The sequence below is a fragment of the Nycticebus coucang genome, chromosome 9 (assembly GCF_027406575.1).
Source record: "Nycticebus coucang isolate mNycCou1 chromosome 9, mNycCou1.pri, whole genome shotgun sequence".
In the NCBI taxonomy this organism is placed as follows: domain Eukaryota; kingdom Metazoa; phylum Chordata; class Mammalia; order Primates; family Lorisidae; genus Nycticebus; species Nycticebus coucang.
Genome location: NC_069788.1, coordinates 81,509,446 through 81,526,120, shown reverse-complemented (window position 1 = coordinate 81,526,120; position 16,675 = coordinate 81,509,446). Strand labels below are relative to the sequence as shown.

The 16,675-nt window shown below is 48.8% G+C and overlaps 1 protein-coding gene across 1 annotated transcript in view; it reads left to right on the top strand.

The window, feature by feature from the left end:
* Positions 1 to 11,617, top strand: part of DYNC1H1 (dynein cytoplasmic 1 heavy chain 1) — a 101,418-nt gene extending 89,801 nt beyond the window's left edge. Inside the window, exons 58-78 of the mRNA XM_053603869.1 lie at positions 53 to 199; positions 290 to 440; positions 596 to 849; positions 945 to 1,079; positions 1,169 to 1,263; positions 1,446 to 1,620; positions 1,800 to 1,875; positions 3,628 to 3,788; positions 4,175 to 4,286; positions 4,390 to 4,450; positions 4,546 to 4,669; positions 4,797 to 4,910; positions 5,760 to 5,930; positions 6,155 to 6,372; positions 6,483 to 6,586; positions 7,388 to 7,599; positions 7,906 to 8,059; positions 10,241 to 10,383; positions 10,511 to 10,679; positions 10,929 to 11,056; positions 11,254 to 11,617. Of these exons, the coding sequence (XP_053459844.1) occupies positions 53 to 199; positions 290 to 440; positions 596 to 849; positions 945 to 1,079; positions 1,169 to 1,263; positions 1,446 to 1,620; positions 1,800 to 1,875; positions 3,628 to 3,788; positions 4,175 to 4,286; positions 4,390 to 4,450; positions 4,546 to 4,669; positions 4,797 to 4,910; positions 5,760 to 5,930; positions 6,155 to 6,372; positions 6,483 to 6,586; positions 7,388 to 7,599; positions 7,906 to 8,059; positions 10,241 to 10,383; positions 10,511 to 10,679; positions 10,929 to 11,056; positions 11,254 to 11,382 (3,033 nt within the window). The 3' untranslated portion in view covers positions 11,383 to 11,617. The remainder of the gene's footprint in view (positions 1 to 52; positions 200 to 289; positions 441 to 595; positions 850 to 944; positions 1,080 to 1,168; positions 1,264 to 1,445; positions 1,621 to 1,799; positions 1,876 to 3,627; positions 3,789 to 4,174; positions 4,287 to 4,389; positions 4,451 to 4,545; positions 4,670 to 4,796; positions 4,911 to 5,759; positions 5,931 to 6,154; positions 6,373 to 6,482; positions 6,587 to 7,387; positions 7,600 to 7,905; positions 8,060 to 10,240; positions 10,384 to 10,510; positions 10,680 to 10,928; positions 11,057 to 11,253) is intronic.
* Positions 11,618 to 16,675: the final 5,058 nt, after the last annotated feature.

Sequence of the window (16,675 nt, the reverse complement as noted above, 5' to 3'; positions counted from 1 at the left end):
GGATAAATGTTGGAAAACCCTAACCTTTAGATTCTACCCATGTGTCATACAGGATGTAGAAAGCTATGATCCAGTTTTGAACCCAGTACTGAACCGTGAAGTTCGGCGAACAGGGGGGAGAGTGCTGATCACTCTTGGCGACCAGGACATAGACCTGTCACCATCATTTGTCATCTTCCTGTCCACCCGGGATCCAACTGTAAGGAATGGGACACTTCCCACAGGGAAATGTAGCACAATTTGGTTTTATAGCCAAATTAACAAAACAGACTGTTCTCTGTTTTGGCAGGTTGAGTTTCCACCAGATCTCTGTTCCCGGGTTACTTTTGTAAACTTCACGGTCACCCGTAGCAGTTTACAAAGCCAGTGTCTAAATGAAGTTCTCAAAGCAGAAAGACCTGATGTGGACGAAAAACGGTCTGATCTTCTTAAACTTCAAGGTACTATCTGTGGCTCTTAGATTTTAGATGGTTGGTGCAGGTCGAGGCTGAACGTCTAAGGGACTAAGATGTTCCAGGTTCATGCAAACACTTCAGAAAGCTTTCCTTTTGAATCACAGCATTAGGGCAAACTCTGGATGTTTTGTTTATTTAAGGGGAATTTCAGCTACGTCTACGTCAGCTTGAAAAATCTCTACTACAAGCTCTGAACGAGGTGAAAGGACGCATTTTGGATGATGACACTATCATAACGACTCTGGAGAACCTGAAGAGAGAGGCTGCTGAGGTCACCAGAAAAGTAGAGGAGACAGACATCGTCATGCAGGAAGTGGAGACTGTGTCCCAGCAGTACCTCCCCCTCTCCACTGCCTGCAGCAGCATCTACTTCACCATGGAGTCTCTCAAACAGGTGAGCACCCCTGGCTGCAGGGAACAGTTCATGGGCTCACTTTTATTGGGTTTGCCCGGGTGATTGCCTAACGGCTACTCGCTGCTTCCTTTCAGATACACTTCTTGTATCAGTACTCACTCCAGTTTTTCCTGGACATTTATCACAATGTCTTATATGAGAACCCGAATCTAAAGGGCATCACTGATCACACACAGCGCCTCTCCATCATCACGAAAGACCTCTTCCAGGTAGACAGCAAAGCTCTCAACTGTTTCTGGGTGTAGGAGGTGGGGGCAGAATATTTTGAGGGGAACAATGTTTCCTGCTTTTATCCCAGGTGGCATTTAACCGAGTGGCTAGAGGCATGCTGCATCAAGACCACATTACCTTTGCTATGCTTTTGGCAAGAATCAAGCTAAAGGGCACGGTGGGGTAAGGTTGCCGCCGTATTCTTATCTCTGCAATAAAATATGATCAATTTGCAGGTTTTCTACTCATGTTGTATGATAGGATACATTCTATTATTTTTTGTTTTTCTTTAAATTGTGACTGTTATTTTAGTGGCAGTGAAATGAAAATAAGAGACCCTGGCTAACCTGTTGCACCCTTTCCAGGGAGCCCACCTACGATGCTGAATTCCAGCACTTCTTGAGAGGGAAGGAGATCGTTCTGAGTGCTGGTTCAACCCCCAAAATCCAGGGCCTGACTGTAGAGCAGGCAGAAGCAGTTGTAAGGTTGAGCTGTCTTCCTGCATTTAAAGATCTCATCGCAAAGGTTCAGGCAGATGAGGTAATTATTCTTTTGAATGTTCCCAGTGAAAAATATTGGCTTTATCCCAGGAAACTGGCAATGAGGAATTGCATGTTATGTAAAACCCAGAACATTGTATCTGCTGTCATGTCAGGCATGGGTCAACCTCTGCCCCTGAGGCCAGCCCTGCTCCAAGGATCCCACTGTTGTCTCCCCAGCAATTTGGCATCTGGCTGGACAGCAGCTCCCCAGAGCAGACGGTGCCTTACCTCTGGAATGAAGAAACACCTGCAAGTAAGCGCACATCCAGCCCTCTCCCCACCACTCCCCTCTCTTGTTTTCTCTCTAGACCTGAATGTAATGTTGGCTTTTGCTACTTAAAGGAACACTTCCAAAAAATAAAGTTACCGATTCCCAAAATAAGTATTTCACTATTAAAACTTTTTTTTTTTTTTTGAGACGGAGTCTCACTATGTCACCCTCAGTAGAGGGCTGCAACGTCACAGCTCACAGCAACCTCTAACTCTTGGGCTCAAGCAATTCTCTTGCCTCAGCCTCCCAAGTAGCTGGGACTCAGGCACCCACAACAACACTCGCCTATTTTTTTATTGTAGTTGTCATTGTTTAGCAGGCCCAGGGTGGGTTCAAACCCACCTGCTTTGGTGCCCTAACCACTGAGCTATAGGCCCTGAGCTGGGTTTGAACCTGCCACCTCTGGCATATGGGACCACACCCCACTCCTTTGAGCCACAGGCGCTGCCCACCCCAACCTTTTTTTTTTGAGACAGTCTCACTTTGACACCCCCGGTAGAGTGCTATCCTAGTTCACAGCAACCTCAAACTCTTGGGCTCAAGCAATTCTCTTGCCTAAGCCTCCTGAGTAGCTGGGGCTACAGGCACCCGCCATAATGCTAGCTAGTTTTTAGAGATAGGGTCTCGCTCTTGCTCAAGCTGGTCTCAAGCTCATGAGCTTAGGTGATCTGCCCACCTCGGCCTTCCAGAGTGCTGCGTTTACAGGCATGAGCCACCTTACCTGGCCGTATTGAAACTTTTTAGGAGGGCAGCGCCTGTGGCTTAGTGAGTAGGGCACCATCCCCACATACCAAGGGTGGTGGGTTCAAACCCGGCCCCGGCCAAACTGCAACAACAAAAAAAAAAATACTTGGCAGCGCCTGTGGCTCAAGGAATAGGGCACTGGTCCCATATGCCGGAGGTGGCGGGTTCAAACCTAGCCCCAGCCAAAAACCAAAAAAAAATAATAATAATACTTTTTTGAAAACCACTGGCTTCTAGGTATAAGTTGGCTTTGTAGAAGGTCAAAAAAATCCTAATTCCTTTTTCAACTCATGCTTAAACACCAAAAGAGAAAGTTAAAGTAAGTTAAAAATCAGGAAATGGGCTGAGCGTGGTGGCTCATTCCTGTAATCCTAGCGTTCTGCGAGGCCGAGGAGGGTGGATTGCCCTGAGCTCAGAGCTTCAAGATCAGCCTGAGCCAGAGTGAGACCCCGTCTCTACCAAAAAAAAGCCAGGCATTGTGGCTGGTGCCTGTAGTCCCAGCTACTTGGGAGGCTGAGGCAAGAGGGTTGCTTGAGCCCAAGAGTTTGAGGTTGCTGTGAGCTATGATGCAATGGCACTCTGCCGAGGGCCACAAAGTAAGACTCTATCTCAATTAAAAAAAAAAAAAAAAAAAGAATAAATAAAAAAAAATCCTTTCAAACTAAGACAATTGTGAGCAAAATTCAAAAAATGAAAATAAAAATAAATAAAAATCAGGAAATGGCACCTTGTCCTATGGAGACATCCAGGTGGTAAAGGGTTGTCATAGGTGTGTCTAGAGAGTTTAAGGAAGGCATAGGAGGTAGTGGCAGATTCTCCTGGATCAGAGAGAACCAGAAGGGACATTGCGATTTCCTAGATGTGGTTTGAGCTGAGCCCTGAACACTAACTTTTTGCCAAGTGGATGTAGTGGGAAGAATAGTTCAGGCAGGGGAGGGGCACTTCCAAGTCTCTGTTTTTACTATTGTTTCTTTACACACCTCGTTTCAGCACCCATCGGGCAGGCCATCCACCGCCTGCTCCTGATCCAGGCTTTCCGGCCCGACCGCCTACTAGCCATGGCCCACATGTTTGTTTCAACAAACCTCGGAGAGTCCTTCATGTCCATCATGGAGCAGCCACTCGACCTGACCCACATCGTGGGCACGGAGGTAACAAACACTCCCAGTAGCATTCTGCAGGAGCCCTGGCATCTGCTCTTCCTCCTGGCTGCATGACTCTTCGCAGGCTAAGAACCCGCTGTGGATTCTGAATCTGCCCAGCTCCACGGTACCCACACTCAGAATGTCTTGTCAGGGCCATCATTCAGGGCACTCTTTTTTTTTAGATGATGTATTTCTTTCTTTCTTTCTTTATTTTTTTTTTTTTTGCAGTTTTTGGCTGAGGCTGGGTTTGAACCCGCCACCTCCGGCATATGGGGCCAGCGCCTTACTCCTTTGAGCCACAGGCGCTGCCCCCATTCAGGGCACTCTTAATCTTGACAGGCATAAACTGGCTGCTGCCTGGCATCTGACTTTTCTGCCTTCTTCATTTGCAGGTGAAGCCAAACACCCCTGTCCTGATGTGCTCTGTTCCTGGTTATGATGCCAGTGGGCATGTGGAGGACCTGGCTGCGGAGCAGAACACACAGATCACTTCAATTGCAATTGGTAAGGGAACTTGATGGGTTACATGGGCTGAAACCTCCCAGAGTCCATGGTAGCCATTGAAGTCCAGGGCTGCTGTTGCTAACTCTGGGCTTCCTTATTTTAGGCTCAGCAGAAGGCTTCAACCAAGCAGACAAGGCAATAAACACTGCTGTGAAGTCAGGCAGGTAGGCCTGTTTACTTTTGTTTTTAGAAAGGCTTACTCCCCAGCATTCAGGCAGGAAGCTTGCCATATTGTGCAGCTTTCACTTTGTGTGTGCAGATGGGTGATGCTGAAGAACGTGCACCTGGCCCCAGGGTGGCTGATGCAGCTGGAGAAGAAGTTGCATTCTCTGCAACCTCATGCCTGCTTCAGACTCTTCCTCACCATGGAGATCAACCCCAAGGTGGGTGGGTAAAGAGGGTGGATGATGTTAAAGGCTGGTGTGACTTGTGTTTAGCTTGTGTATATGTGTAGCAGAGCAGACCCAGTGTCTGAACCAGAGCAGTGACAGAAGCCACATTCTCCTTTAGGTGCCTGTGAATCTGCTCCGGGCGGGCCGCATCTTCGTATTTGAGCCACCCCCAGGGGTGAAGGCCAACATGCTAAGGACCTTCAGCAGTATTCCTGTGTCACGGATATGCAAGGTAAAGGTCTTGTGCTTAGCTGGGCACAGTGACTCACACCTACAATCCTAGCACCGTGGGTGGCCAAGGCAGGTGGATCACTTGGGGTCAGGAGTTCAAGACTAGTCTGGGCAATAGCCTGACCCTTTCTCTATAAAAAATGGAAAAATCAGCCAAGTAAGGGGTCTAGCTCCTATAGTCCCAGCTACTCAGGAGGTGAGGCAGGAGAATCCCTTAAGCCCAGGAGTTTGAGGATGTAGTGAGCTATTGCACTCCAGTCTGAGTGATAGAGCGAAGCACTCATGCTCCTGGTGTTCTGTATATAAATCCATAAGACATCACGAGGTGGTTTTACTTTCTAGCTGTAGGCTAAATTTCCTTCTTGTGAACAGCTTGAAAGATAAAAGCCCATGTGTGTAGAGTTTGGTCCCAGATGAGCAGAGACACCCACAGTGAAGCTAGAACTCAGAGTTGTGCCCCAAGAACATGGCAGGTTCTCTCCTCCCAAGCACAGCAAGGCCAAGCAGAGCCCTCCCAGATGCCAAGTGAAGACTAAGGTACTTGGGCAGGAGGAAAGGGATTGTGGCCTCCTGTATTTTTGCCTCAGTTCTATCTGTATTTCCTAGGTACTATTTCATGGTGTGCCGTAGTCCACCTTTTCTTTTCTGAAATCTGTCCTCTCCTATTTCACTTTATATTGGCTGAATAAATTTTCTCAACTCTGTCATTGGATCATAACGCTACCAATAGGAAAATCAGCATCAGAGAGCTCTTTCTAGGCTTAGACTCTGATGTGGCATCTACGCCGTTGTCTGAGAGGGAAAGGGCTGCTGCTTCTGATGACTGTCCTTGGTCACTTTCCTCACCTAGTCTCCCAACGAGCGTGCTCGCTTGTATTTCCTGCTGGCCTGGTTCCATGCCATCATCCAGGAACGCTTACGGTATGCACCGCTGGGATGGTCAAAGAAATATGAGTTTGGAGAATCTGACCTACGGTCAGCCTGCGACACAGTGGACACATGGCTGGACGACACAGCCAAGGCAAGTGTGTGCTATGCCCCGGCAGTGAGCATGTACTTAGGGAGGAAAACTCCAGGTTATGGCGATAGGAAATGGACTTAGGAGCAGCCATGGGGCTGTGGACAGTTGGGGATCCCATGATGGACATGTGAGGGGGATATCTGTGCCTCCTACAAGGAGTTGCGAGAAACTGCTGGGGCTTCCCTTTGACTGCACACATGTAACCCAGCCTTTCCTCACCCCAGGGCAGGCAGAACATCTCTCCAGATAAGATCCCATGGTCCGCACTGAAGACTTTGATGGCTCAGTCCATTTATGGTGGGCGTGTGGACAATGAATTTGACCAGCGTCTGCTCAACACTTTCCTAGAGCGTCTGTTCACAACGAAGAGTTTTGATAGCGAGTTCAAGCTGGCATGCAAGGTCGACGGGCATAAAGACATTCAAATGCCAGACGGCATCAGGTATATAGCTCCCTGCCAGGACTGCAGGAGCCGTGACACCTGGACCATCTATTGTCAGTCATTCCTAGTACTGTCCCTAATGCCCTTTTCCAAATGTGCTGGTTTTCCAGGAGAGAGGAGTTTGTGCAGTGGGTGGAGCTGCTCCCTGACACCCAGACGCCCTCCTGGCTGGGCCTGCCCAACAATGCTGAGAGAGTCCTCCTCACCACCCAGGGTGGGTAGATATGCTGCCCCTCGGGAGCCCTTTCTCTGCCCTGTGGCTTAGTGGGCCTCGTGTCCATCTCCCCAAGACCACCAGCTTTCTTCGCCACTTACCAGCTGTTCCCAGCACCACTCCTGAGGTGGGCAGAGAAAATGAGTATCTTCTGCAACATCATCTCAGTTCTGGAGAAAAGTCTTACTATTTATATAAATAAGTTTGGAAGTTGTATTTAGATTTTCATCTTCTTTTCAGAAATAGTGACCTTTTTTTTTTCAGCAGTTAAAGTACCTGGTATTAAGTGATATTTTAAAACCATTAGTCTCTTTCCTAGAATATATTTTTAGTAGGTTTTTTTCCCTTTTTTTTTTTTACTTATGAGGTGTTTTTCTCTTCAAGATTATTCATGTACTTTGAGCCAGAAGGCAGCTGAGAGATTAATTAATCGGTGGTTCTCCAAATGTGGTTCCCTAGACCAGCAGCATCAGCCTCACCTAGAACTTCTTAGAAATGCAGGTTCTCAGGCCCCACCCTCAGTCAGAACTGGGGATGGGCCCAGCAAGCTGTTCAGTCTCATCCACCAGGTGATTGCACCCCTGCCACACATCCCCACATCCCTGCAGAACTGTTTCTAAACTAAACTTCTCTTATGGGAAAAAGGCCCAGAAAAGACAAGGGATTTGCTGAAGTCCATACAGCTAGTTAATAAAACAGAATCAAAGAAATCATTTCAGGCCGTCTCTCCAATTTAAGTCCTTCTTTTCCTCTTTGCTGTCATGCTTGTCCCCTGCCTCCATGCTATGGATCACGGCCTAGGCGTGGACATGATCAGCAAAATGCTGAAGATGCAGATGCTGGAGGATGAGGATGACCTGGCCTACGCAGAGACCGAGAAGAAGACAAGGACAGACTCCACGTCTGACGGGCGCCCAGCCTGGATGCGCACGCTGCACACCACCGCGTCCAACTGGCTCCACCTCATCCCCCAGACACTCAGCCATCTCAAGCGCACTGTGGAGAACATCAAGGTAGCCAGGGAAGGCGGGTGGGCAGCAGGCGGCCCAGTGCATCCCCATGAGATAGGTAATTGATTCCAGAAGGAAGCAGCAGGCGCCCTTCCTCTTCAGAGTGTTGTCGAGAGCTGTGGGGTCAGGCAGGGCCATAGGAGGCCTCAGACCAGCTCTGGTTCACATACGGTCTGGTTCCAGATCAGGCTCAGGAGTGTTAATAATTTGGGGCAGGGTGTGAATTCTGGGCTCTGCCCCAAGGCTGAATGCTGAAAAAAGGACCTCTTCCTTAATTCCTGTCCTTCTCTTCTCTTTGAATGATTTTAGGATCCTTTGTTCAGATTCTTTGAAAGGGAGGTGAAGATGGGAGCTAAACTACTTCAAGATGTTCGCCAGGATCTTGCAGATGTTGTTCAAGTGTGTGAAGGGAAGAAAAAACAGACCAACTACTTGCGTACACTTATCAATGAACTGGTGAAAGGTATTTCAGAAATTAGGACTCCTCTAGGCACCTGAGAGCTCAGGCCAGCAAGGCCAGGTCTTCCTTCACCTGGGGCCATAATCTATCCTCCAGCCACCCCCCCACCCGTGCTGCACCTCCCTCACTGCTTAGAGCAGGACAGGCTCCTGAATGTTGATGAAGTCTGTAAACACCACGTGGTAGCAGCCCCTGGCCAGGCCTGGCACTAGTATCCCTGTGAAGGCTTCCCTCTGAGAGCAGTTCAGTGCTCTTACCGTTAGGATATGAGGAGGGGTCCTTAGAAATGTCTAATAAGACTCATTTTCTTTCATACTGGTTCACTGAACATTGACTAAAATCTTTATGCAACTTCTGTGATTAAGGACTTCCTGGACAGTGAATGGGCAATGTGGTTGCTCTTGCCCAGTGAGGACTGGTGGAGTGTTGGGCCCATAAAGAACAGGCATGGACCAGGGCAGGAGAGGTGAAGGAGGGTTGAATCACAACTGTGGAGAGCCCTCAGGATCTTCCCATGTGCCCCAAGAATCTAAATTGTCAGGAACACTGAACCATTTGTGTGATTGGAGTTTTTAGTTTTAGACATGATTATAGACCTCTAAACATTCACACACAGACTAATTTGACCCTAGGAATTGTACTAGGCGGGGCATGGTGACTCACACCTGTAATCCTGGCACTCAGGCAGGCCGAGGCAAGTAGATTGCTTGACCGCAGGAATTTGAGACCAGCCTAAACAAGAGCCAGACCTCATCTCTACTAAAAATAGAAAAACTGAGACAAAGGATTTGTTGAATCCAAGACTTGGAGGTTGCTGTGAGCTATGATGGCACAGCACTCTTACCCAGGGTGAAAGCTTGAGACTGTCTCAAAAAAGAAAAGAAAAATTAGCTGGGTGTCATGGCAGGTGCCTATAGTCCCAGCTACTGAGGACGCTGAGACATGAGAATCACTTGAGTCCAGGAGTTTGAGGTTTCTATGAGCTATGATGTCATGATATTTAACCCCAGGGCGACAAATTAAGACTGTCTCAAAAAAAAAAAGGGACCAGGCACAGTGGCCCACGCCTATAATCCTAGCACTCTGGGAGACTGAGGTGGGTGGATTGCCTGGGTTCACAGATTGGAGGCCAAACTGAGCAGGAGTGAGACCCCAAGCTCGGTGCCTATGGCTCAAGCAGCTAAGGCATCAGCCACATACACCTGAGCTGCTAGGTTCGAATTCAGCCGAGGCCCACCAAACAACAATGATGGCTGCAGCCAAAAAATAGCCAGGTGTTGTGTTGGGCACCTGTAGTCCCAGCTACTTAGGAGGTGGAGGCAGGAGAATCGCTTGAGCCCAAGAGTTGGAGGATGCTGTGAGCTATGATGCCACGGCATTCTACCCAGGGCGACAGCTTGAGAGACCCCCATCTCTAAAAAATAGCCAGGCATTGTGGTGGGCACCTGTTGTCTCAGCTACTTGGGAGGATCACTTGAGCCCAAGAGTTTGAGGTTGTTGTGAGCTATAACATCATGGCACTCTACCAAGGGTGATGAAAAAAGAAAAGTAAAAGAAAAAAGGCTTGGCGTCTATAGCTCAGTGGTTATGGCGCCAACCACATACACCAAGGCGGGTTCAAATCCAGCCCAGACCAGCTAAACAACGATAACTGCAACAAAAAAAATCAGGTGGTGTGGCGGGTACCTATAGTCCTAGCTACTTGGGAGGCTGGAGCAAAAGAATTGCTTAAGTCCAAGAGCTTGAGGTTGCTGTGAGCTGTGACGCCACGGCACTCTACCAGGGTGACATAGTGCGACTCTGTCTCAAAAAAAATAAAATTAAAATAGCCAGGTGTTGTATCCTGTAGTCCCAGCTACTTGGGAAGCTGAGGCAAGAGAATCGCTTAAGCCCAAGAGTTGGAGGTTGCTCTGAGCTGTGACACCACGGCACTATGTCTCAAAAAAAAAAGAAAAGAAATTGCACTATACTGAGACACATTCTGGACCATCTTGAGGGTAGAACAGATACAGAGGTGATGACAGCCTGTCCAGGGCATATGGTGCAACCAGAGAAGGGAGGTGGGTGGGGCATGCATGCGGGCATGGTTTGGTGTGCACAGGCACTCACAGATCGGCCCCTATCTGTGCTGGGGGAGTTGTCAGAACTTAGGCTGGGCCTGGGATCTCTTTGCCTTGCTTTCAGGAATCTTGCCTCGAAGCTGGTCACACTACACGGTGCCTGCTGGCATGACCGTCATCCAGTGGGTGTCTGACTTCAGTGAGCGGATCAAACAGCTACAGAACATCTCATTGGCAGCTGCATCTGGTGGTGCCAAGGAGCTAAAGGTAGTGAAAGTCCTGAGAAGCCTGGGGGTGGTTAGCCGCTGTACTGGGCTTAGGTGGGGCAGCCAGGGGACAACACAAGGACTAGATCTGATCCAAACTGCCTCCCTGGGGCTGCTGCTTCCCACAGAACATCCATGTGTGTTTGGGTGGCCTGTTCGTGCCCGAGGCCTATATCACTGCCACCAGGCAGTATGTGGCCCAGGCCAACAGCTGGTCCCTGGAAGAGCTCTGCCTGGAAGTTAATGTCACCACCTCACAGAGTGCCACCCTCGATGCCTGCAGCTTTGGGGTCACAGGTGAGTTGGAGCCTCACAAAAAATAGTGCTTCTTCTCTTACGTTCAACTCCCCTGCACCTGGGCCTCCAGTTTGGCCAACCTGCCTACCTGCAGGGGACTTTGGTTGTCTGCGCATGCTCCCAGATGAATGTATTTAAGGTGACCAGCTGGTAATGGTAGAGCTATCCAGTTTGCCTGCGATTGCCTCATGACCAGGGATTTGTGGAGCTGCTGTCCCATCAGACTGGGTTTTGACTTCTGCCCCACAGGTCTGAAGCTTCAGGGGGCCACATGCAATAACAACAAGCTGTCCTTGTCCAGTGCCATCTCCACCGTGCTCCCTCTGACTCAGCTGCGCTGGGTCAAACAAACAAACGCAGAGAAAAAGGCTAGTGTGGTAAGTGCTTCCCCTGCCCTGTGTGGTCAGGGGGATATGCAGCAGGACTGCTGTTAGTGGACGAGGTCATCTCTCCATTTCCATACCTGGAGTTCTGCTTGTAATTGGGAATCAGCTTCCTAAAAGAAGCCACTTCCTCTTGTATAAACCCTTCTGCTGCTCGAGACACCATCAATCCTTTATTGCTTTTTTTGCAGGTCACCCTACCTGTCTACCTGAACTTTACCCGTGCAGACCTTATCTTCACTGTCGACTTTGAAATTGCTACAAAGGAAGATCCTCGCAGCTTCTACGAACGTGGTGTTGCAGTCTTGTGCACAGAGTAAAACTGAACTTTTCTAGCTTCCCCTTTCTGTAATAGTAAAAGTCAATATTTAACATTTATTCATTATTAAAACATTTGGAATGTATGAACTTGTGAAAAGAAAGTGATTGGCTTGAGGTTGGAGGAAATGAATGGAATCTGACGGTTGGGAATGGTGGAAATTGGAAAGATATAAGTATGGGTTTTTAGAGGGCTGACAGCATGGCTTGTTTTATGAAATAAAACACTAAGCATGACCTGGCTCTGCCTCTTCTGTCTCGAGCACTGGAGCCCCTCTGAGGGCTGGAGTGGTGACCTCTGCAACCGGTGGGCCAGGGCTCTAGTTCCTGCAGAGGGCAGCTGGCCTGGCTGTGCCCAGCCCTCCTCACTCTTGTCATGAGCACTTCGAGTACAGAGTACGTCATGCTCCAAAGTGACTGAAGTGCCCACAAATCAAGAACCGCTTCACAGACACAGAAATAGGTGTCAACTAAAAAAACTCTGGGCTGTCCCCACTCCCTAAGCAATCGTTCCTGACTCAAGCTGCTCGTGTTCTTGGCCAGGGTGCTGGACTCAGCTCAGCCCCTCACGGTGCAGCCTCTCATACAGTCAAAGGTATGAATTCCATCTCTATGCTGGCACATTCAATCCCTCTCAACCCTAGGATGGTAATGTGGCAGGCCCATATGGCACACTGCTTACTTTCCATATTCAGGTGGCAGGGGTGATGGGTGGTGGCTGTGATAGCAAGTTTCTGGTCTTCCCAGCACTCCTAGGATCAGTTGGGGATAGGCCCAGGCTCAGCACAGGCCCTGAAGGGCTGCCACAGCCCACCACCACATGAGTGGTCACTAGCAGAGAGCCCCACTTCTAACTGGACACTCTGACCCCACCTCAACCTCAGATGGTTTCCATGGAGCTGCCAGATTAGAGTCAGCACCTTCTTCCCACCTGGTGCTGAAACTTACATAGGAGATCCTTGATGGCTTGATCAAAAATTGGGGCCCACCCCTTTGAAATGGTTGCCTCTGAACCCATAAGTAAGGATCCTGCAGGCTCCCACCTGAGAAGAGCTGGAACTGTGCCCTGGTAGTAGCAAGGACAGTTCACAAAAGATACGACCATGCAAACATGTTTTCACCCAAACTTAGATCCCACCCCATAGACAGGTGACAGTCCCAGAAGCTAACACAGGGAAAGAATGAGGATTCCAGAGTGCTGTCCTTTGAACCCTAAGGCCCTCTACTTCTAGGGCAGTATGGTGAGACAAAGAGCTCCTAATACAAGGAGGAGTTGACTCCAGCTTAGAGGTCAATGAGTAGAAGCATCCTTGGCCACCAGACCCCAGCAAGGGACATTTGAGGGGAGGGGCCCGGTCACCCAGACTCAGTACTGAGCCGCCTCCAAGGTGAGGACTTCCATGGTGACTCACCAGGGGCACCTGAGGCTTTTCCTCCCAACCTAACATCCCACTTGACTGAGCCCTAGTCCTGGGACCTCACAGAGTCACCCCAGGAGTAAGAGGTTCACGCCACCTCCTTGGCTGGGGCTCCACCTCCTCGCCCTATGGTCAGGAGGGACAAGCTAGGCAGTTGCCACCACTCTACCCGCGTGGCCTAGCAGTGGTGTCTAGGCCCAAAGGGCAATCAAGCGGCCTGAACTGAGCACTTGCCAGGTCCCCATTACCAATCCACCAGGATGAATGAGTGGCTCCTTGTGGTGATGGTCCCTTTTATTGGCAGTCAGGAAATATGGTCCCAGGGACTTGCTGAGGGTACTGGATTTAGAGCAGAGGACATGACCCACCCAGCATGAGTACCAGACTTGCTCTGTGCTCTCACCTGCTAGGAAATAAAGTTCAGTGAACAAACACACAGAAATGGGATAAAAGTAAAAGAATTGTCACCACCCCATTATTTTTAGGTATTACTACATTGAGACCATGATTATCCCGACTGAGCCAAAACTAACTGCTCATATCTCTGACTCTTCAATAGTATGAATGAGGGATATAAATAAAAATATAGTGGGAGGAAGCTGTTTCACCCACAGAGAATCAGCTGTAAATGGGATGCCAGTTCTGTGCCCTGCCCACACCTCCCCATCAACCAGGCCCAGGGGAGACCTCTCCTCTGGCTCCTGTTTGGTTTCAAATACTCCTTTACAGACTTGGTCTTGTCATCAACTCCCAGAGCTGACCCCACCTGAAGGTGACTGTGTAAAGCGTGGGTGCAAAGGTTATAGCAACAAGTCAATTTAGTTGGAGAATAACAGACCCCGGTGTCAGAGTTTCCCAAAAGAACACTAGTTTAAGGATAAATAAATGTAGTAAAAGTAAAGAAATTCTCTGGGATTCGGGGAAGGTAGAGTCAGTGAGGGCCATACAGGACCTGCTCTGAATTGGAAAGCCATGTCAATCTCAGCAGTTGAGTCTCTGTTTATTATTAAGATATATAAATGGGGCGGCACCTGTGGCTCAGTGAGTAGGGCGTTGGCCCCATATACCCAGGGTGGAGGGTTCGAACCTGGCCCCAGCCAAACTGCAACAAAAAAAATAGCTGGGCGTTGTGGCAGGTGCCTGTACTCCCAGCTATGCGGAAGCTGAGGCAAGGGAATCACCTAAACCCAATAGCTGGAGGTTGCTGAGAGCTGTGACGCCACAGCACTCTACCGAGGGCGACAAAATGAGACTCTGTCTCTGGGAAAAAAAAAAAAAAAAAAGACATATAAATGTTCACTAAAAATATTTCCTTTATGTTCACCAACATTAGCTTTGGTAACTAAGTCCCTGCTCCTGGCCTGGCTCCAACCCTGCCCTAAATGGAACCTGCTTGCTCACCTTGGATTAGGCCACAAACTGCTTCTTTCTCTTGTTTTTTTCAGGCTCTCCAAGTAAAAGCTCCATTTTTCTCTTGGAGAGTGAGACTCTGGGCCCTTTGTCCCTCTCACTCCCAAGTCTAGGTGGTGGCCGTGTCCCTCTGGCTCGGCTAGGCCCCTGTCTGCCACTTTCAGGGGGCTCCATGGGAGCAAGGAGGGACTCGGCTGCCTGGGGCATCAGGTCTTCCTCCATCATCCTCAAGTCCTCAGGCTGCATGTCCACGTCATTGGCTTCCAGAGACTCAGGGGCCAAGCTGGCAGCTTTTATGACAAGGTCTGGAATTTTTGATGAGAGAGAATCTTCTAGATTAACTTCCTCTGGACTCTTTGACTTCAACGTGCACGAAGCTATCTTACAGCTCATATCACCCAGAGAACAGTAATTGAAGCTATAGTTGGAATGACTAGGGATGTCTTCTGAATCACCATCCAAAGGATCTAAGAGCTGATGACAAAAGTGTAACTGAGCCCATTAGCTATTTCTAGCAGTAGGATTTAACAACACACGTGCAATTTCTCCCATCACCAATGTTGGGAAAGTTTGCATGATCTGCCTTGCAAATGTATTTTTTAATGCATTAGATCAATATTCCAGAGCACCCAAAAAAGCCTGAGAGTCCACCGTAGCTGAACGCAGCCAGACCTTGTATTGGAAGGCCCTGGCCCCAGGGGCTCTAGCAGAAAACATCTCCAGAACAAATCAAAGTCCCCTGGGACTAGTAAAAGTTGCTATATTGGTTTCATTTCCTGAGGTTAAAGGCAGGGGAACTGCACTTTTAGGAATGTCCAGTGCTGTGTGGGAACACCCTTGTGAATATGCTAAGAGTCCCCCCCCCATCCCATGAAGACCCATTAACCAAATTAGAGTACTTAGTGTCCACTACGTGCAGTTACCCTCCAGTTACCCTCCCCAGTGAACACAGTGGCTGCGATCACATACACTTGTGCATGTAGAGGGAGAGGCCTCCCCTGCCTCCAGCGTTTCACTTGGACAGTGAAAACCTTCTCAGAGAGCTCATTTCCTCTTTAACAGTTGACACTGTTATTTAGTCCAAAAACAGGAAAAAATTATGCAAATGACAGTAGTTCTGGTCTGCTGGTCTGTTCTATCACATACCTCTCTCCAGATCCCTTCAACAAAGTCCATGTGATTCTTTTTGTGATTGACCTGGAAAAAAGCAGGCTTGGATGCACCTTTGTATCAGGGCAGGTGGACATAAGCATAATATTCAAAGGCAAGGAATCCGGGGTGCCCACGGTTCCTGCCACACCAGATGCGCCAAGATAGTGGCCGTAGCAAAAGGGGCAGATGACACCAAAGGCCTCCCACCGCTCCCACCCTGCCCCCATGTGCACTCAGAGAGAAAGGGCAACCAGCAAGAAAGCACCTTGAGATGGTAGCGCATGTTTCTCTGCCTCCTCTTGAAACCAGCCCTAGCGCTGGCTAGGCTGAATGCTGCCCTGATGCAGTGGGGTCGGCTGTGCCTCAGGCTGGCCATGGCTCAGGGAGCAAGGTCTGGACTTGTCACTTAACTAAAAAAGATTAAGTTTATAGGAGACAAAGCACAGATCAGTGTTTGCCACGGGGTTGGGGAGGAGTGGGCCACAAAAGGTCATGGGGGAGTTTTCTGGAGCTGTTTCTATCTTGATTGTGCTGGTGGTTGCTCAATAGGATACATTTGTCAACACCCAGAGCTGTGCCCCCCAAGGGGTGGTTTTTACTGTAACTAAATTATACCTCTGTAAGATTAATGGAAGGATAACACAATAACTAAGAAAATGGGGTGGCGCCTGTGGCTCAAGGAGTAGGGCGCCTGTCCCATATGCTGGAGGTGGCTGGTTCAAACCCAGCCCCGGCCAAAAACCACAAAAAAAACAAAAAAAAAATAACTAAGAAAATGCCATGAAGGCTATGTTAACCAGTTTGATGAAAATATTTCAAATTGTATATAAAACCAGCAAGCACTTTTTTTTTTTTTTTGTGATTTTTGGCCGGGGCTGGGTTTGAACCCACCACCTCCGGCATATGGGACCGGCGCCCTACTCCTTGAGCCACAGGTGCCGCCCCCAGCAAGCACATTGTACCCCATGATTGCATTAATGTACATAGCTATAATTTAATTTAAAAAAAATCTATCAGGTGGCGCCTGTGGCTCAAAGGAGTAGGGCGCCGGCCCCATATGCCAGAGGTAGCAGGTTCAAACCCAGCCCCGGCCAAAAACTGCAAAAAAAAAAAAAAAAATCTAGGGCGGCACCTGTGGCTCAAGGAGTAGGGCGCCGGTCCCATATGCCGGAGGTGGCGGGTTCAAACCCAGCCCCAGCCAAAAGAGACAAAAAAAAAAAAAAATCTATCAACAAAAAAACTTTTTCTGCAAAAAAAAAAAAAAAAATAGATTAATGAAAGGAGTTTACAAAAACTTTTTTAGGCCAGGTGCGGT